We start from the raw sequence: 21,885 nt of genomic DNA, 5'->3' as shown, positions 1-21,885 counted from the left end.
GGGCGGCAGTTAAGGGTAACCAGGCAGGCAGGCAGGTGAGCGATTAGGAGCCAGATGTCCAGGACTGTGAGAGGGATATCCGACTGCCGGCAGTCGGACATCCCCTGAGGGGTCCTGGATTGGAGAGGGTGCAGGCTGGGCTGAGGGGACCCCCCCCCCTCGTGCATGAATTTCATGCACTGGGCCTGTAGTGTATTAATAAAAAGGGAAATGGATAATTTTGCCTATAGTGACAAGAAGGATTGCTGTTAAAAATGATAGAAGAAATTAGCATCAACAGCCTTTTTATGATCTCAGGGGATTTACCTGTGCTGATAAATATTTTTCTCCTAATTTGTGAAAACTAAAAGTAAATATGTATGAGCTCAAGGCTTTAAAATAAAAATAAGCCTATGGAAAAAATAATAACGTGGATAGTGAATAGATGAAAATTCACTTGCTCCACAATAGTTGATCCTCACAACAATCCAATAAGGAAAATAGCACAGATATGATTATTTTCTCCCTTTTCTCATGAGTGAACTGAGGCTCTGAGGGAGATGAAGTGTTAAAACTCTTAGCATTAAAACTCGTCAGCAGTTCCTCACTACTTATAGGATCAAGTCCCACATTCTCAGCTTGGCAAGTAAGGTCCTCTATGATCTGCAGCAGCCCGTGACTCCAACTTTTTTAAAAAAAGTATATATTTTATTGATTTTTTTTACAGAGAGGAAGGGAGAGGGATAGAGAGTTAGAAACATCGATGAGAGAGAAACATCAATCAGCTGCCTCCTGCACACCCCGCACTGGGGATATGTCCACAACCAAGGTACATACCCTTGACTGAAATCGAACCTGGGACCCTTCAGTCCGTAGGCCAATGCTCTATCCACTGAGCCAAACCAGTTAGGGCGGGTGATTCCAACTTTATCAGCCACTCAACAACCTTTAGCCACACAGAATTCCTGGGGGCCCCAGAGTGCCCTGTGCTCTACACACCTTAAAGCTTGGCTCTGGTGCTATTCCTTCTACTTGTAACCCATTTCTTCCCTCATGCAACTGATGAGCTCAGTGTCTTTCTGAAAACTTTGCGTGATTCCTCCTCTGTTTACCTTTAGAGACTCACAGGTACTTCTGTTACAGCATTATTGTCTCTAGAAATTATATTTGATTTTTTTTGGTGGTGGTGGTGGTGCATACTGTTTACTTATTCAGTTATTAGTCAACAGACACATCAGGTCCCCACAGTTTGCCAGGCTTACTCCTAGGAGCTGGGATAAAGAGGTGGACATGATGTGCTCCCTGCATTCATGCAGCTCCCAGTGTGAAGGAGGCTGACCTCTCTGGCCACCTCTGCATACACTAGTGGAATATTGCCCAGTTCTGTTCACTCACTTCCCGCTACCCGAGGGAGTGAGAGCAGGGTCATATCTGTCCTTAGGAACTATGGAAAATCTCAGCACAAAGGCCAGAATGGTAGAGGAGAGTGAGATAAACTGGATATGCTAATTCCAAACCATGTAACCTTTTCCATAATGGATTTTGGATATACAGACTTTGAAACAGTTAAAAAATTACAGGTCTGGATAAATTTTCTATTATTTTGCAAGAATTTAAGTCTTGCCAAAGATAGGCCACCATAACATGTGGTTGAGGTCTTGTGAGATAAAGATCTTACTCCATGTCCCCAAACTGGGATTGGCTTGAAGAAAATGAATTCTACCTGCATTCTGAGCTCTGTAGGTATACTAGCAGATGGATCTATGAGTAGGTAAAGGTAAATTTTCCATAAAGAATGCTTTTTATAAATGATTAGGAACAGATGAAACAAGGTGTGAGTGGGGAACATGCCTGAATGCATGCTCACACCTCTGCAGAAGGGACAGCCCAAGATCATGCTTCCATCACAACCTCTGACACTAGCCTCACTTTAGTTCCCTAGAGATTAGGTGCACTGGAGAAACTGAGAGCCTTTGGCAGATATACATCAATCACAACACACTGATGAATTCTTCAGTTACACATCTTTGAACTGTTTAAAGGGACGGACCATGCCTTATTCATCTCCAAATCCATGGCATCCAAGATAATTCCTGGTACCCAGCTGAAGTGTCATGAATATATACTATCCTATATAATAAAAGCCTAATATGCTAAGTGTCTGGTTGTCCAGTAGACTGTTCAAACAATCAAAGTGTAATATGCTAATGATATGCTAAGGCCGCTCAACCGCTCGCTATGACGTGCACTGACCACCAGGGGGCAGACACTCAGACTGGTAGGTTACCTTGCTGCTGGGGTCTGGCTGATCCGGACTGGGCAAGACAGGGCCAGATATGCCCTGGAGCCGTCCCACGGTCCCTCCTCAGTCAGCCAACCTCCCATGGGGTCTGGGCGAGAAGGTCCCGATTGGCCCTGATCACTGGCCAGGAGGAGGGACCCCACCCATACACTAATTCATGCACCGGACCTCTAGTGATCATATAATGCCTCAGAATCCATTTCCAATCTATCTGCCAACATATATTTTTTAAATTTTTATTTATTTATTTATCTCTCTATTTATTTATATTGATTTCAGAAAGGAAGGGAGAGGGAGAGATAGGGCATCTTGGTAACCTGCATGAGACATCGTGAGATCATTAAGAGGTGGGCCCACTCACGTGGCCTATATCTCTAGCCTTTCCAGAAGCCAGGGTGGACCAGATACATGACACGCTTCCTTTTCCTCTTGGATCGTTGGGTGAGTTTCTGCTATACTTTTCTTAAAATCGATTCTTCCTCTGCCCTTTTACTGGATGTGAAGAAAACCCAGGTTTTGATCTACACCAGGGGTCCTCAAACTTTTTAAACAGGGGGCCAGTTCACTGTCCCTCAGACCGTTGGAGGGCCGGACTATAGTTTGAAAAAAAACTATGAACAAATTCCTATGCACACTGCACATATCTTATTTTGAAGTAAAAAAACAAAACGGGAACAAATACAATATTTGTATTTGCATGTGGCCCGCGGGCCGTAGTTTGAGGACCCCTGCTCTATCCACTGAACCAAACTGGCTAGGGCTGCCAACATATTTTAATTAGCCTTCACTGGTTTATCTTGCCTCTGATTATCAACTACAAAATAACAATAATTAGGACCAGCCCTGTAAAAGGATGAATGAAAATATGCCACACATATTGAGAAAACAGACCGGAATATTCTTCTTCTTGCCCTTGGAATATCAAAAGCTAAGTAATTTACCATTCTCCCAAAATATAAAACCAATTAGTACATCAAAAACTAGCTCAAAAAATAAAAATAAAAAATAAAGACACACCAGATAAGCAGGAGCCCCACAGCAATCCCATTTGTTTTCCACGGAGCTCCAAATGTTAGTTTGATTCTAGGCTCTGCCCATTTCTTGTTTTTGCAAGGTCTGAAAAGTCAATTATTCTAAACGTAATCTGCAGCCTTAAAAACTGGTACATTGCCAAGTAATTTCAAGTGCTTCCCGAAGGAAAACTAATAATTTCACTGTTTTTCTTTTGGTTGATGTTACAGAAGTAAATTGTATATACAATTAATTCATCCCTGATGTTTGCTATCAACTCAAAGAGCTTAGGATGGGGGGATTCCCATTGAAATGCATAGAGAACAGATTGTTGACTCTCCCAGCTTCTGCTGACTGGCCTCCATTCTTCTGAATGCTGATTAGGGATTAAGCTGGTATGTGAGTGGTTTCACATGCTAGCTTCCACAGAGGTAGCTCATATCCTAATCTGAGACAGTAACTGCTGTGTCAGTATGCACATGCTTCTGAAATAGACTGGGAAATTCTCAAATTCCCTGAAAATATGTATTACCACATATTCCATTTTAAAAGTTAGTCATTTTTAAACATTTTTTTTTGGTTGGTGTTTTCAGTTCACATCTTTATAAACATTTTCCTAATATAGTATTTTGCACTTTGTCAGAGCTTGATAAATCTTGGTTGAACAAATTGATACATACATTCTTATAATATTCTTTTCAGGGCAAAATATTCCCAAATACTTTCATTTCACCAAGAGTAGAAGTAAGACATGGAGCCACAAAGGAATTGGGTTCCTCATCATTACTGGAGTTCAATAAGGGCTTATTTATCTAATTCTAAATTCTCATCCACCTCTGAGATTTTATAAGTTAGGTATTTTCCATTGGAGAGGAAGTAAAAAGCCTCTGAAAGGAATCCCTCAGTCTCCATGAAGGAGTGACAGTTACCTAATGAATCTATAATGTGGACACTGAGCATCAAGATCAGCTAAGATGAAAGTGCAATACACAGAGTGAGCTCAAGTACACTGCTATTTGTTCCCATGCTTGGATTCATTCATTCATGGAGTTGTTTTATGTACCTGCCAAGAACTGAGTCAAGCACAGCTAGAGCCATGAACTGTTCCTGGAACAGGTATCTGTCGGCTAGTCTTCCTGTTGACCTCATTTCCATGTTTACTTAGTCACTCAATAATTCTGAGCTTCTGCTGTGCCAGGCACTATGCTAAGCATTAAGGGTATAGCAGTGTACAAATTCGACACAATTCCACTCATGGAGCTTACATAAATAAATGTACAATATCAAACTACTTGAACCTTCTGGAAAAAAAGAGAAAGAATACAATAGGGAACCAAATTTTCTCTTTCAGGGATCTTCTCCAAGGAAATGCAATTTAAGCTCAGATCTAAGATGACCAGAAGTTAACCAGGCAAAGTGTAAGAAGAGCTTTCCAGATTGAGGAAAGAGCATGTGGGAAGCGCTCCACAGGAAGAGATTGAATGCATTTTGTGACTGTAAGTAACGTGGTCAGCAAAGGGAAGATGTTTAAGAGGCAGGCAGGGGTGAAATCATGCACAGCTTGGATGCTCTGTTAATGACTTTGCATTTGTACTAATGCAAAGAGAGCAATAGTTCTGATCTGTATTTTTACAGATCACTGGCTGCACTGAGAATATACCAGAAGGACAATAATAGAAGTGGTGAGACCAATGTGGAGCTACTGTAGATGGGAGATGATGGAGGCTTGGATTAAAGTGGAACTGAAAGTAGAGAAGAATAAATAGATTTAAGGTACATTTTGGAGGTAGAATCAATAGGACTAGAAGATAGATTGAATGATGGATGTGATCAAGAACAAGGTCTAGGTATAATTCTCAAGTTTTTGGCTTGGGCAATGGGGTAAATGTATTTGCCATTTATTGAGTTGGGGAAGCTTGAAAGGAGAGCAAAATGGGGTGAAATCAAGAATTTTAGTATCAGTGTACTGGTGGTAATACCACTAACGTGTGTGTGTGTGTGTGTGAGAGAGAGCCCTTTTTTATTCTAGAAGTGAAGAATAAAATAGGAAAAGGAGAGAGAGAGAGAGAGAGAGAGAGAGAAAGGCCTTTTTTATTCTGAAAGTGAAGAATAAAATAGAAAAACGGGAAAGGAAAAGGGGGAAAAAGAAGACAATTTAAATAAATATAAAATAAAATTCCCAAAAGGATGATGGAGGGTAGGGTTTGGAGACTGATGCATATCAGGATTGCAGAGGATATACAATTTGAAAAAAGGCGTACTTGACATAATACTGTAATTTTTTTTTTAATTTGGGGAAAAAACTATGTTCTTGATAATATAGATTATAGATTCTATAATATAGAAAGTAAACTAAAAAGAATCATATCTGGTGGGTCTACACAAAAGGTAGACGGTATCATCTGCTTATTGGCTTTGGTGAGTTTTTATGGAGGGATGCATCAAAATCCCCAGTGGAATGCAAGGAATGTAATTTTTATGTTCATTGGAAAAGAGCACAGGTTAAAAAAAAAAAAGATTGCTTAACACTGAGCCAGAAGAAGGGAAATGAGAAGGCATGGTAAAAATAAAGGAGAGAAAATGGGTAGGTGGAGAATTTTTCCAGCAAGCAAGGACATCTCTGCCCTCATGCCTGAATGTAATTTTTATGTTCATTGGAAAAGAGCACAGGTTAAAAAAAAAAAAGATTGCTTAACACTGAGCCAGAAGAAGGGAAATGAGAAGGCATGGTAAAATAAAGGAGAGAAAAGAAATGGGTAGAGAATTTTTCCAGCAAGCAAGGACATCTCTGCCCTCATGCCTGTGCCAAAGCAGGTGCTAATGGTCACCTGGGTTTGCATCCCAGTTGGGCCACTTATCAGTGGGTGGCCTTGGGCATGTCAGGCGACTGCTCCAGCCTCGGTTTTCTTATTTATAAAAACCGATAATGATAGCACCTATCTCATACAGTGATTGTCGAGGTTAAAAAGAATAACTCATAAGAAGTGCTTAAAATGCCTGGCACAGAGGAAGAGCTCAAAAAGTGTTAGCTGCCTTTCTGTAGCTGACTATAGATGCATAATTACTAGGACGTGGTTGTAGGTGTGTGTATCTTCTCACTTCCCTAGTGCTATGGTGACTTTGCTCTCTTAGGTTCAAAACTATATGGTTCACTGTATCAAAAAATAGTCTTTATGACTTGTTAAAAATATAGGAGGATATGATTAATATTTATAAAGCATCCTAAATATTATTAGGGTTTAATTTTTGGAAATTAGTGAAAATGCCTCATCTAATTACATAGCCAAAAATATGTCTTCTCATTTATTTCTAAAAATGTTAGCTATCATTTAAAATTTGCTATTTAACTCCCTAGGGAGGTCAGTAATTAACTTCTAAACTTATTCTTTGAAAATACCAAAAATTAGACATAATGTTCTGAAACCCTCTTGATATATTCATTATCACTTTGAATCATTGTAAAATCTATATTTTCTCAGCCCTAACAATATTATGAAGACATATGAAAATATTCCATCTGTAAACATACGTATGTAAGTGTCCCCTTAAATCTAAGAACATCACAAGTGAGATCTCTCAGTTGAAACTGAATTGGGACTACCTTATGGAACACTGCACTCTCTTTTCCTTCCTGACTCTCTTTTCTCTCTGACTTTGGTTCTTATGTAAAAGTGAAGTTTTATTATTTACCATACATATCCTTTAGAATATTAATGCACAAATTACATCCAACCTTTAGACTTAGAACAATATGTTTACAAAATTGTGGAAAGACAGAAAGTATTCTAAGGTCAAATCTGGAATCCACACTTATTAGTAATATCATGCTGATGGCAAGGCCTTGACTGCTTTAAACTTTGTTATTATTTTTATATAAAACAGGAATAACTAAACAAGAGAACATATGTAATTGCCTAGCTTGATAACATACTGTGAGAATATATTATTGCCCTGGCTAGTTTGGCTCAGTGGCTAGAATATTGGTTTGCAGACTTAAGGGTCCCGGGTTGGATTCCGGTCAAGAGCATGTACCTCAGTTACAGGTTTGATTCCCGACTCTGGTCGGGGCACCTGCAGAAGGCAAGCAATTGATGTGTCTCTCTCACATCAATGTTTCTCTCTCTCTCTGTCTCTCCCCCTCTCTTCTACTCTTTTTAAAAATCAATGGAAATATATCCTTGTCTAAGGATTAACAGAAAAAAAAAAGAATGGTGAGAATTAACAGAAAAATTAAAAGAATATATATTTTTTTGTGGTCAGATAGAACTGTTATGTAGTTTTGGACAAGTTGTTTAATACCTCAAGGAGTCAGTTAAGTGATGGCACTAATTTAATACTTTAGTTAAAATATTAAATGGCGATAATAGCATCTACTTCTTAGGCTATGTTACACCTGGAGCACAGTAAGTGTTTACTAAATATTATCTAAAAATATACTCAATAAATGTTCTATTTTATCCTTGGATTGAGGGAAATAGTGCTACTTAAATTTCAAAGTTAATTCTTTTAGAAAAATGTAATTAATACCTCATTAAAAATGCATGGGAACCAAGAACATTGGAGCATCATGTGATCATGTCTGAATGCTCTATGAACACACCAGGAAAAACAACAAGGCAATGTTCTTAAATTCTCCCATTGTGCCAAGGGAGCAGAACATCTCTCCGCCTCGAGGAAGATGTCCAGTGCAAGAGAAGTGAGCAGAGGCGGGCTCTGCCCATTCTTTCCTGGTGAAAGCACATGCAATTCGAGAAGATGAAGTGAGGAAGCGCATGCAGTACCTGGTCATCTCAGAGTCAGGGAGCAGGCCTAGGTGGTAGTGGGGGTAGGGAGCTGATAGAAGAAAGCTTTTGTCACACTCAACAGGGGAATAGTGCCTGGGAGAAGCAGGCTTATCACACAGTTTGTTCACAGTGCTGTAAACGGGTTCCGGAGGCCTGGTGACACAAGAGGAAGAGAAAGAGTTGCATGGTTAGCACACGCACTGAACAACTGTGCACCTGGCAGCATTTCACCATACGTGAAAGTAAAAACCCAGAACAATGTTATGGGCTTCATTAGGCCTGAGTTAAGAGTCTTTTTGTAGGAAACAGGATGTCTGGTTAGAAAATGGAACTTTGGCTCACATTTGGCATGACTAACATTTACATGCCAGATACCTCAGTAGTGTCAAAATCAACCTGCAAATGCCATGCCTTTTTGGACAATCCAGTCTGAAATGCCACACCTTGGGATGCTCTGACATGTCTATTTATTTATTTGTTTGTTTGTTTATTTATTATCTTAATTGTTGAAAGTATCACATATACAAGGCTTCTTTGTAAACTTTAATCTCATCTTAAATGTGTACTTCATAGAGATGTTCACTCCTTGATCATTGTGGCCAAGGCATCCTGTTATTTTTCGCAGCACATATTTCACTTCATATTTTTTTCTCAGCATGGAATAATCTTCCTTGTTGGTTTGTTTTGTTTAATTTATTATTGCCACTGTCACTACACCATGGATTTTATAAGGACAGAGACTTCATTTGTTTTGTTAGCCACTGAAATAGAGTCTGGGACACAGTACACCTTGCACAAATATTTATTGAATGCCTGCATAAATAAAAACATGCATACAACTTTTCACATACTTCACAAATATTGTGGGGGTGGTTGTTGGCCTTACTTAGGAATCCAATAGCTTGTATGATCTGGGTGTTTCCTCTAAATATTTATTTATAGATTCTCTCCCCCCCCCCCAACAATTGATTTCAGGGAGTTTTCTATGCATAGGATACTCATTTTAGTAAAATATCTATTAAATGAATTAATCTAGGGATACTAAAACATTATCTAAAATAGCAACATTTTAAGTTATTACTTATAATCATACATAGTATAATCAGATAACTTTTACCTATAATATTTGTTAAGAGATCCATGTACTATAAAGAAAAAAATCCCATCTCTACCCCACACTTTTGACATACCTGAAATTGCTATGAATATCCTTTAAGGTAAGAATTGAAAGATATAAATTTAAGTGCAAGAGCTATCTAGCAGACTGGGCCACAGCTGCAGGAAGGGTAAGCTTGACTGGGAAGGTAAGGGGCAGATCAGGACACAGGACCGAGAGCACCCGTTGGCCCACAAGACACCAGAGGCAGCAAGTAGTGGCCAAGTGCCGGAGAGGTACAGGAAATGTATGTGGCAAACTCGGTGAGGGCACAGTCCATGTTTCTGTAGCTCCAGCCCCCAACATCGCCCCTAATGTATAATAGATACTCAACTAATGCTTCCCGAACTGATTGAGGAGGAAGAGCAGGGAGGAAAAGAGAATAAGCAAAGTATTAAAGGCGAACATTACCTCATTTGTAATATTATTAGAGGCCTGTTGCACGGAGAGATTCGTGCAACAGGCCTTCCCTTCCCTTGGCTGCTGGCACCGGTTTTCCTCCCACCCCCAGGACCCAGGCCTTCGCTCTGGCTGGGCTCCAGCCAGAGCCGCCTGGAGCCGTCAGGCTTCGCTACTTGGCAGGCCCTGGGGCCATGAGGCCTCTATGCTCCACCTGGCACCGGGGCCATGAGGCCTTGCTGCTCCGCCGATCCCAGGGCCGTGAGGCCTCGCTGCTCTGCCTGGCACCAGGGTGTGAGGCCTCGCTGCTCCGGCCCCAGGCCGTCAGACTTCGCTCCAACGCTTGGAACCTAGTATGCAAATTAACCGCCATCTTTGTTGGCAGTTAATTTGCACATTGCGCTGATTAGCCAATGGGAGGCGTAGTGAAGGTATGGTCAATTACCATGTTTGTCTATTATTAGGTAAGACTAGAGGCCCGATACATGAAATTCGTGCAAGGGAATTGGCCCCCACAGCCGTGGCGGCTTGCCTCGGCCCTTGCAGCCCTGGCTTAATCCAGGTCATCCAGAAGGACATCTAGAAGGCCGGCTTGCCTCGGCCCTTGCAGCCCTGGCTTAATCCAGAAGGTCATCCAGAAGGACATCTCTAAGGCTGTCCAGAAGGTTGTTCGGCTGTCCGGTCTAATTAGCATATTATGCTTTTATTATTATAGATTGTGAGCCAGTCATGCAGACACACTGTATAGAGAATTGGATTCTTCCTTAACACAGACTTTTCCACCACACAGAAAGAGATGTCTTGATCTGTTTATACCATAAAGGGGCTGAGGATGAACAGGAGACATTCAGAGGCCTATCTGTCTTCCAGAATAATCATCTTACTAATATTATAATGAGGTACTTTACGGTACAGTCGGCTTGTTCTATCCCAGTGTCTAATACGGTTTTTAAGGTTCCTTCAATGAGATAACCAAAATTGCTCTTACTTTAGGGAAGTTGGCATATATTTAGTTAAGATAACTACGCCACTTTCAGGTAAACCTAGCACATTTGTAAATTTCTGTATCAGCTACTGAAATATATCAGTCAAAATAGATTAGATACTATTTTTATTTTATTTTGGGGGAGTCTGTTTTGATTTGTTGATAGGTGCATCTTTACGAAGATATGCACACATTTCTCATGGTCTTGGAGACAGAAAGACCCACATGCTGATCAGATAAAGAAAGTTACCTTCAGAGACGACAGTCTTTTCTGCACCTAAAATATGCATGTCCACCCAAAAATGCATCTTGACAAGGGCTTTGTATTAATGAGCTGCATAAATATCAATCAAATAAAAAAGAGGAGGCATGTACAAGCTCTATGGGAATTACTCTGGGTAGGTTATCACAAAAGGACCTGATATCATTCTCCAGTTTGTCCACTCTGAGGTACAGCTGCTGTGGTAGAAATGGCTGGATTGCCTTCTAAACATCCATGTACTCTTCTTTTCTTAATAATAGAAACCCAAGTTTCCACTTGTCACTTTTCCTGTAGTAAAGACTTTGTTTCTCAGCCTCCTTTGTAGATAGATGTGGCCTGTGAAGATATGCAGCCCACTGTGATTTGAGCAGAAGGGTTTTGTGAGATTCTTGAGCTGACTGCTTAAAGGGACCCCTGCAGTTTTGTTCTCTCCTACTTCCTCCCTCTGCTGCCCTGGAATCTTTATGTGGTGGCTGGAGCTTTAGTGGTCATCTTGGACCATGAAGCAACCTTGAGGATGCAGGCAAACAATATCACTAGTGGAGCATAATGTCAGAAACTGTGTCACTGAAGAGGGAGTGACACCACACCACCTCGGGATTACCTACATCTGGATTTCTTTTATGCAAGATAAAAATAAGCTACCTTGTTTAACATAGTGTAATTTTTTTGTATATAAACAGGATTAAATATTAACAAATATACTTTTACAAAATGTAAGACCAGTAATCTAATACAAAGAAGTAACTATAGCCCTAGCTGGCTTGGCTCAGTAGATAGAGTGTTGGCCTGTGGACTGGAGGGTCCTGGGTTAGATTCCTGTCAGAGGCACATGCCTGGGTTGCAGGCTCAATCTCCAGTAGGGGGCATGCAGGAAGCAACCGATCAATGATTCTCTCTCATTATCGATGTTTCTATCTCTCTCTCCCTCTCTCTTCCTCTCTGATAGCAATAAAAAATATATTTTTTAAAAAAGAAATAACTATATATATATAGGGCCTTAGATAAGGTGACAATACATTTAATTATGCTGGAGGTTCATCTAACACCTTCTGTCTACACAGAAAAAGCATAAAGAATACTTTTTTCTGACTATAAATTTTAAGTCTATGACTGTTTAGAGACTCACTGTATCTTTATTTAAAAACATTAGATATATAAAATGGTAGCTGATCTAAACTGCCAGCACAGGGCCTAAGAATAAAGGAACTGATGATTTCTTTTAAGCCATAAAACATTTTCAGGATGATGTCATTTCAATAACATTGTACTTTCTGCCTAGGAGGGCTGATTCAATTTTCTTAGTCTGATGTTGACTCGACAGACCAAGAAAATTATGTTAGCAATTTTCCCCTAGTCCGTTTACCTCAGTAGCAGTATATTTTGAGACAAATTATCAGAATCAAAGCTGGCTAATACATATCTTAGGAGGAAAAAATCCCCACTTGTATTGTACTCAACTAAATCAAGAGAAAATCAGCTTCCCTGTAAACACTACAATAAATTCAAGACAATAAAAATGAAGCCCTATACATTGCACATGGTTGAACTTTTAAGACTTTTACCTATGTCTTTTGGAACCATTTTATGGGTGTAATATTATTTTATGACTCATGAGTTTAGTAGACTTGTTATTTGGAAGAAGCTTAAATACATTAGATTTTAGAAAGAGGCCCTTATTTCTTTGCCTACGGTCACTTCCAGAATTGTTTTATAGTGGATTGATTCCTTGCCTAAGCATCAATACTCATGATTCATTGCCTTATCAATGCAGAGATATAGCTACTGATATTGCAGGCTCATTTTTATATTTCATTCCTTCCCTTTTTATTTACATTTTTTTGGTACTGTCACTGGCTAAAGAGTAGATATATCAAATCCAGTTTCTTTTTTTTATTTTTTATTTTGAGAGAACACTTGATATCTCAGAAGATGGGTAAATTAAAAAAACATTAAAATAACTGCTCAACAAATTTGACTAAATCTTTTTGCAATAATGACAATGTTCTCTTGCAACCAAACAACTAAATTGAAAATGTCAGTGACAATAACCAAAACAGGATGATATTGGCAGAAAAAACAACAAACAGACCAATGGAGCAGAAGTAATAGCCCAGAAATAAACCCACATATACGTGAGCAAATAGTTTTTGATGAAGGAGCCAAAAACATATAATGAAAGAAAAAGAAAGCCTCTTCAATAAATGGTGCTGGGAAAATTGGAAAGCCACATATAAAAGAATGAAACTAGACTGTTTATCACCATACACAAAAATTAACTCAAAATGGATCAAAGTCCTAAATATAAGACCCGAAACAATAAAATACATAAAAGAAAACATTGGTACTAAATTTATGGACCTTGGCCTTAGAGAGAATTTTATAAATTTGACCTCAAAAGCAAGGGACATAAAAGCAAAAATAAATGAATGGGACTATATCAAACTAAAAAGCTTCTGCACAGCAAAGAAATCATCCACAAAGAAAAGGCAACCAACCTAATGGGAGAAGATATTTGCAAACAACACTTCCAATAAGGTGTTAATATTCAAAATATAAAAGAACTTATACAACGCAACAACAAAAAAACAAACAATGCAATTAAAATAATTGGCTGAGGATCTAAACATACATTTCTCCCAAGAAGACATACAAATGACCAACAGATATTTAAAAAGATGCCCAACTTCACTAGCTATTAGGGAAATGCAAATCAAAGCCAAAGTGAGATACCACCTCACACCTGTTAGAATGGCTGTTATCAACAAGACAATAACAAGTGTTGGAGGAGTTGTGGTGAAAACTCTCATACACTGCTGGTGAAAATATGCATTGGTGCAGCCACTACAGAAAACAGTTGGAGGTTCCTCAAAAATGAAGCATAGAATAACCATATGAACCAGCAATCCCTCTACCTGAAAAATTTGAAAACATTTAATCATAAAGATATCTGTATCCCCTATGTACATTGCAGCATTATTTACAATGGTCAAGACATAGATATAACCTTCAATAGATGATTGGATAGGGTAGATGTGGTGCATATATACAGTGGAATACTACCCAGCCATGAGAAAAGACGAAATACTGACTTTTGTGACAACATGAATGGGTCTTGAGAATATCATGGTAAGCAAACTAAGTCAAGAACCATATGATGTCATTCCTATGTGGAACATAAAACTAAAAGCAACACATTAACAAAAAATACAAAGATATAAAAAAAAAATCCCTCATAGACACAGACAGCAGTATGATGGTTACCAGAGGAAAGAGGGATGGAGAGAGGTAGAAAAGGGTAAAAGGGATCAAATATATGGTGACAAAAGGAGATTTGACTTTGGGTGGTGAACACACAATGCAATATATAGAAATGTACACTTGAAACCTATAGAATTTTATTAACCAATATCACCTCAATAAATTTAATAAAATAAAAAAATGTCAGTGAGAATCTCTTTTCAAGTGGTATAAAGCGGGGTTCAGATTTGAAGATGTCTTTCTGCTAACTTCATTACAGTCCTAGAATTCTAGCATATATTATGTACTATATAGGCCAAAGTACAACATCCAGAAGTACTATAGCAAGCTACAGTCTGAACAGAGGGAATGGGACATATTTGATACTTGAGGAATGTTTCTTTGAATGAATAAACATTTTATTTATTTATTTTAAAATATTTTTATTGATTTCAGAGAGGAAGAAAGATAGAGAGAAAGTGAGAGAGAGAGACATCAATGATGAGAATCATTGATTGGCTATCTCCCACACGCCCACTCCTGGGGATTGAGCCCCCCAACCCAGGCATGTACCCTTGATTGAAATTGAACGCAGGACCCTTCAGTCCACAGGCTGACACTCTAACCACTGAGAAAAACCAGCCAGGGTAAAAATTTATTTTTAATTTTTATTTTTTACCATTCTCCATTGAAAGAAATTAAAAAGGAAGCCCTTAGTTATTTTGAATCTCTTAAGTAGGTTTACATTTTTAGGCCATCAGTAGTTTTTACAGATTATACAGAACAGAGATCCCAGTGTTTACAATTAGAACTGACAGTTTGCTGTGCATGGTTCACTCAAGCTCAGGAAATGGGCTTCCTGTATATGCAAGTCTGGCCATTGTGACCCTTGTCCCCAGTCCCTGTGAGAGTCACCCATGGGCATGGGGCTCCTCAAAGACTTCTCAGCCCTGAGTTCCAGAAGGCCTAGAGCCAGCACTCAGCATTCTTAGTATTTCCCTGCAGTTTTATTATCTGTGACCTCTCTGAGAGACAGAAAAGTAATGCCAGTTTATGAGCTGTCACTGGGATCTGGGTGGCAGAAACAGATGCCTCCATCACTTCCCATTTATTCAGTAAAGAAGTGAAATGATTTCCGGCAGTGTAAATCAGCCAGTCAAACCTGAAAAGGCCTGTTTATCCTATTATAAACCTCCAGAGTCGCTTAGGTCAGAAGGTAATGAATATGGAAATCCAATCTGAGGTACCTACTGTCTCTCTTCATTCTGTGGATGCCTCCAGAAGAGAGGAAAAACAGAGATTCTAGTAGAATCTCTAAGTGAATTTATAAACAATCATTTACCTTGTTGTCCACTTGTCAGGGGCCAGAGATAAATGGCTTTGTAGTCTCCAATGCTGATCCATCTGCATATATTTGCATATCTATGGGTTTATAATTACAGGCTCTTGTCGCATAGAATTAGCACAGCCTGGCCCTGGTGATCTCTCTTCTCTGAACTCCATTAGCACTTGCTATTCTGTTTCCTTGGCATTTTCAATTGCTAGTCGGTAATGCTGGTGTATTAGAGGGAGGTGCTTCATCTAATCCTAATCTACAAAAAACTACCTTGCCTGCAACTGTCCCTTGTCATTTTCCCCACTTGACTCCAACCCAACTCAGTCTTCCCCTAGCCAATGTTCTTAGACTAGGATTGGGCCTCTGACTCTGCAAACATGACCAGTATGGATAACAGGGCTCCAAAAAAAAATTTTTTTTAATTAAGTTTAAAAAAGAATCTGGGCTAATTGGATTTTCCTGTGGAACATAAATGAAGGGGAAGAAAAATGAATTATCACCTGGTAGAATCAGGGAAAGACACAGACATGTTGAGGAAACCTGTAGCTGTGTTCACTAATTATAGAGCACCAGAGTGAAGCTCTTTCAAATTTTGTTGCTAAGGTGTCTAGAGGTTCCTTGAATTTAGAATACCAGTCTGTATTCATTATTTAAAGGTATTGTTATGGCTCTTGCTATGGAATTTCTCTGCTGGTTCCCATAGGACATTAGCTATCTACATTAATAAAAGAAAGATGCTAATTGACCATACCTTCGCTACGCTCATCAGCCAATCAGAAGAGTATGCAAATTAACCCAACAAAGATGGCCATTAAATTTGCATACTGCAGGCAGATCTTGCTGCGCCGCCCTGCCCTGGGCGGGCGGCAGAGAGATCCCAAGCCGCCGCCTGCCCCAGCGCGGGATCCGGTCCTGCCATGTGTGGCCCGGGGCAGGGGGGGTGGGGTGGGTGGCAGCGAGATCTCCAGCCGCTGCCCACCCCAGCACGGGATCCAGGCCTGCCGTGTGCAACCGGGGGAGTCGGGGCAGGCACCACGGGATCGGGCATGCCATCTGCCACCAGGGGAGCAGGCTTAAGCCAGCATGTGGTTATCTCCCGAGGGGTCCCAGACTGTGAGAGGGCACAGGTTGGGCTGAGGGACCCCCCCCCCCGCCCCCGGCCAGTGCACTAATTTTTGTGCACCAGGCTTCTAGTATAATGATAATAAACCACCATCTCCTATCCCATTCCTTTATAGGAGTTTAGGTCTGATCTCGTGCTTGCAATCAATTGCATGAAAATAAAACAGGCACTTTGATTGTTTTTACTGTCTCTTTCAGATCATTTCAACTAGACCATGCCACTCAAAGACAAAAGATGAAACCTTGGACCCCTATGCAATCCCATAATACCTGAGACCCTGTCTATACAATTCTAATATTTTATATTAACTCTATTATCTAAAAAATTGCATTAACATATTATTTTAATTATTGAGTCCCCTTAAATTTTGTGTCTGCTGTGTTGACCTCACTTACCTCACCTCAGTCCCAGCCCTGTACCAGAGATAATGAATGTTTCGCACAATGATGATAATTACAATGATGGCGATTGTACACACTCATCTGCGTAGGACCTGCAGATACAAGGTCAAAGGAATATGACTCCCTTCTCTTAGAGGTAACAGTCAGAGTGACTCACACTTTATTGGGTTTTTCTTTAAAGTGACTCACACTTTGAGTCCCTCCATTAAAGGGACAGCTCTCCAAGCCCTCAGGACCCTAACCTAATGTACTGTCACGTCTGGTTCACAGGGCTCTTTCCTTTCTAGACTCTTAGCTCATAGAGGATCAGGACCGAATCTCATTAATCTTTGTTTCCCCATAGCTTTCCTGAATACAAGAAGGTATGAATGAAGTACTACCATAGAAAATAGAGTAGTAACAGAAAAAAATTTTTTAGTACTTTTTATTCTCTTTTGCAGAGCTAGAACTAAAATAGAGAACTTAAAATTGCAAGAGGGAGGATTTGGGTTATATATTTATATGCCTTCAAACAAAAAATTTCTCTGTCTTATAGACTGATCCAGATAAGCCTGTAAACCGCTCAGATTCTCCAACCTCATCCTTCTGTGGCCTTGTTTGGCTGCCCCAAATAGGGAGGGCACAGCTAGCCTCATGTTCCTGTAGAAGCAGGACATAGAACCAAACTATATTAATGATGTAGCTGGGAGGCAAGGGCTTGGATCCCTAAGCATCTAGTATATTGCCTGACATAATTCAGAAGAAAAGGGTTTTAATTTTATAAGGGTGCCTCATGCTCCTCTTCATACATAATACACTGGGGGTTTGTTGGCCATGAATGTGGAGAAGTAAGCATAAGAAGACTGAATTCCAGGCCTGAGAAAATAGGTGTTAAGGGCAGAATTTTGGGAAGTAACCAGGGGATAAAAGAGAATACAGGACTGGTTGTAAACCTGGTGGCTCATCATCTGACACTGTAATGATAAGGATTAAGCAAGAGGCTGACTTCTCTTACACTGAAATTTAAGCAGAAAAGTGTTAGTCATTTGATGAAGGAGCTATTAAAAGTTTAAAAGTAAGAAGCAGGGAAATCTGAGGAATGTATTCCTCTAGATCAGCCGTGGGCAAACTACGGCCCGCGGGCCAGATCCGGCCCGTTTGAAATGAATAAAACTAAAAAAAAAAAAAGACCGTACCCTTTTATGTAATGATGTTTACTTTGAATTTATATTAGTTCACACAAACACTCCATCCATGCTTTTGTTCCGGCCCTCCGGTCCAGTTTAAGAACCCATTGTGGCCCTCGAGTCAAAAAGTTTGCCCACCCCTGCTCTAGATGATTTGTAAGAAACCCATGCATTCCCTTAAATCTAAGCACCACCAGATTGGGCCTCCAAGGACTTCCACTAGGGTCGTTGGAGTAGATGCCTATTTGCACCATACTCACTTAACTTTTCCTAAACTTAGCTTCCACATTTAGTGCTACCAGCCAGCAAAGTTGTAAACTGTAATCTCTTATATAAAAGACCCGTGGCCGTCACGCCGTAATGCTATCACGACCAAACCAGCAGCAGCTCTCATGGCGGGCAGGGCGCAAACTACTAGCAGCAGAGAGCTACGAGCAGGGATGGGCAGGATGGCAGCTGAGGCAAGCAAAAGCGAGCTACTCACCCACGATTTCATGGGCACTGGGCCTCTAGTATTGTTATAAAACTATGAGGTGACTACAAAGAAACAGAGCTAAGCTTGGATTCTGGCTCTTCCAAATTCTACCCCGTGTGATCTGCTGCTTCTTCACTTCTCTGAGCCTCAGCAGCCACATCTGTAAAGTGGAGATAGTAATATTGGCCTCAAGGTGGCTGTGAGAAATGGGAAAAACGCTTGTAAAGCACCCAGCTTACTGCTTGGCACTCACTGTGAGCTCACCCAATGGCATTGTTTTTACTCTCAGGCACTCCCACTCAAAGGGATGCATAGCCTCTGAGAATGTAGTTCCCCAATCAGACTTTAACACAGGGGTGGGGAACCTTTCTTCTGATAAAGGCCATTTGGATAATTATAACATCATTCTCAGGCCATACAAAATTATCAACTTAAAAATCAGCCTGCTATATTTAGTCACACATTTAATTAACTCACCTCTAATTCCTTGGCAATGCCAGACCAAATGGTTTCTAGGGCCTTACATTGGGCCAGGCATTCCCTATCCCTGCTTTAACATATTCATACTCTGATGTAATGCAGATTCTCTACAAGAGGGTTGAACAAAGTAAGTAACAAACTGGTTTTTAGTATCAAAAAAGACACTGCATAATGGTATTTTCTAAAGGCTCACTTTTGCTGCCCATGTTGAAAAGGTAATTGATCCTCTATCATATCCATGGGGGTTAATGCTCACTTTCTCTGACGTTCTCAGTTATTATCATTACCTCTAACAAGGTATCATCCCTAACTCTCACCTCTAGTTTGTGCCTGCACCTTCACAATGATTTGCTTTCTTGTATGGCTCACAGGTGTGGAGATCAAATTGTTGAGCCATAAGTAATTTGTTATTAATGATAGTCTATGTACCATCATCTATAAATATTTACTCTTTAAAATAGAAATTAGAATTGATTTACCATTTCCTCGATATAAACATCATTCTCAATTATATTTTGCTGTTTGTTTATTGAGGAGAAAAATGAGTGAGAGCTGCACCACATAAAGTCATCTGGAAAGTTGTGAATTATTAAGGTGCTTTATTTTCTCAAAGAATGTTTGGGTTTCAACAGAATTGGGCCCTGTCATGCTAGTGACATGGAATAAGAAATTGAAAGTCAAAAGTCAATGACCTTAGTAATGATGATTGTAGCAGGTTTATTTCCAAGGTAGGGATGACTGTATTGGGTGTGTCCAGCTACAGCAGTATTTTATGGCATTCTGAAAGATGTTCCAACAAATATTACCCAACATGTATAAGGTCAGGATTATGGCCACATCAAGACCTTTGAGACATAAATTAGATTTATTTAAGGAAGGTTCAATATACCTATCATAGTGTTTAAACTCATATTTTTGTAAACCTAATTGTACAGTTTTTGTGTTTTTTTAAAAACTGAACTCATAGGATATGATATAAATCTATCAAAAAAGCAGGTTGGTAGTTATCTAGTATTTTGATGGAAAATATATTTTTAAGCAAAAATGAAATCAAATAAAAGAAGGGAGATTTGATTACATAAAAATTTAAAACCACTGAAATAACCTCATAAACAAGCAACAAGCTGGGGGAACATCTGCTCAAATATATTTATCAATCTTTCAAAGATGCTCTTGTAATTCAATATACAAAAACCATAAACTTTCAATAGAAAGTAGACAAAGGCTTTTAGCATCCAATAAAAAAAAGAGCAAATACAAATGACATGCAGACACACAATATAAATGTTTAATCTCATTAGGAATACAAGGAATGTAAAATAAATAATATACCTCCTTTGCCTGTTAAAATAATATAATTTTTTAAAAATTGATAAATCACAATGTAGTTGTGGTGTAGTGAGATGGACACTCAAAATTGCTGGTTTATGGAGTGTAAAACCCCCTTTACAACATTTCAAGAAAACAATTTGGCAATATGGTTCAGGAGTTTTAGAAGTAATTCTGCTCTTTGGTTCAGTAATTCTACCACTAGTGTGCAATCCTAAGGAGAAAATGAAAAATGTGGGCAAAGGTTTCCATGGAGAGAAAGTCATTATGGTTTGCTATAAGAGCAAAATAGAACACATCAAAATGAAACAATCAAAATGTCCAACAAATAGACAAAGTATAGAGTGTAAACTATATCCATTAAAGTCAATATTCATAAAAATCTTAATGATACAGGAAGATACTTTATTTTATAACCTTGAATAAAATGGAGTACGAAATTACCTATGGGAACAGTGGGAGGTGTGAAAGCATCTAATATTCTTACTGTTTGGGAAAGAGACTGAACTAAGGAGATGTAAAAGGAAGCACAGTGGTGAATAGGGTTGCCAGTGCAGAGTCTGGGTGGGTAAAAGAGGGCTTTCTAGGAAGAGAAAACCTGCAAAGTTAAAGAGAAATCTGAAACCATGCCCATTTAGGAAGTTTGTGAAAAGCTCGAGTAGAAGACAGATGTGAAAAAGGTAGGCAGGTTGCGAGTACAACTCTAATATCCACAGGTGATGGAAACCATGGAGGTTAGTGGCCTTCCCACTGAGTGCAATTAAAGGAGTTCAATCATTTTGGCTGGCCATTTGTATAGTCATTTCATAAATATTTACCAAAGGCCTACTCTGTACCAGGCCCAGAGAGAGGCACTAGGGATATAGTAGTGAATACACTAAAATGTTCCCTCTGCTCATTGAGAAAACATTCTGAATGCAAGGAAATGTTATTGCAAGGAACAGACTTTTCAAGCTACTTCAGGTAATAGGACATATGTGCATGGGAACTCAGAAAAAGCTGCACCATCGGAGGTCAGGAAGAGTGAGATCTAATGAGCTGGATCTTTAGAGTTTTCCCATCAAGGTAATATATTTTCTTTTTGTGCCACTTCTTTCCACCCATCCCTTTCTTCATCCACTAATTTGTAAATGACATACCTACTCTCTACCTCTTAGTTTATGCTTCCTAATAACATCAGAGGGCTCTGGCCTCCTTCATATCATGACCTATTAGCTTCACTTATCATTGATAATTTTCTCATTTGGCCTGCTTTTCAATTAAAATTTCCTAAGAGAGAATTTGACAGATCTAACTCATCTTTTTGAATAAACCACGTCATTGGTCACTGCCTAGCTTCTGGATTGGCATCATTTGGGTCAGGTAAAGCATGTCCCAAAATTCACGCAAGAAGTAATTTTGATAGAAAGCACAGGTTTATAATTAAAAATTGTAAATTTTTTATTGATTCATAAAGG

The 21,885-nt window shown here is 39.4% G+C and overlaps 1 protein-coding gene across 7 annotated transcripts in view; it reads right to left on the bottom strand.

The window, feature by feature from the left end:
- Window positions 1-21,885, bottom strand: part of DLG2 (discs, large homolog 2 (Drosophila)) — a 766,636-nt gene that overhangs the window by 439,524 nt on the left and 305,227 nt on the right. For 5 of the 7 annotated variants that reach the window (XM_014532211.1, XM_005884813.2, XM_014532212.1 and 2 more), the window contains exon 9: window positions 8,074-8,229. The exons of the other annotated variants lie outside the window; for them this stretch is intronic. In XM_014532211.1, the coding sequence (XP_014387697.1) occupies window positions 8,074-8,229 (156 nt within the window). The remainder of the gene's footprint in view (window positions 1-8,073; window positions 8,230-21,885) is intronic. 7 annotated transcript variants of the gene reach the window in all.

This window comes from Myotis brandtii, unplaced genomic scaffold (assembly GCF_000412655.1).
Source record: "Myotis brandtii unplaced genomic scaffold, ASM41265v1 scaffold86, whole genome shotgun sequence".
In the NCBI taxonomy this organism is placed as follows: domain Eukaryota; kingdom Metazoa; phylum Chordata; class Mammalia; order Chiroptera; family Vespertilionidae; genus Myotis; species Myotis brandtii.
This window is presented reverse-complemented; position numbering and strand designations above follow the sequence as displayed.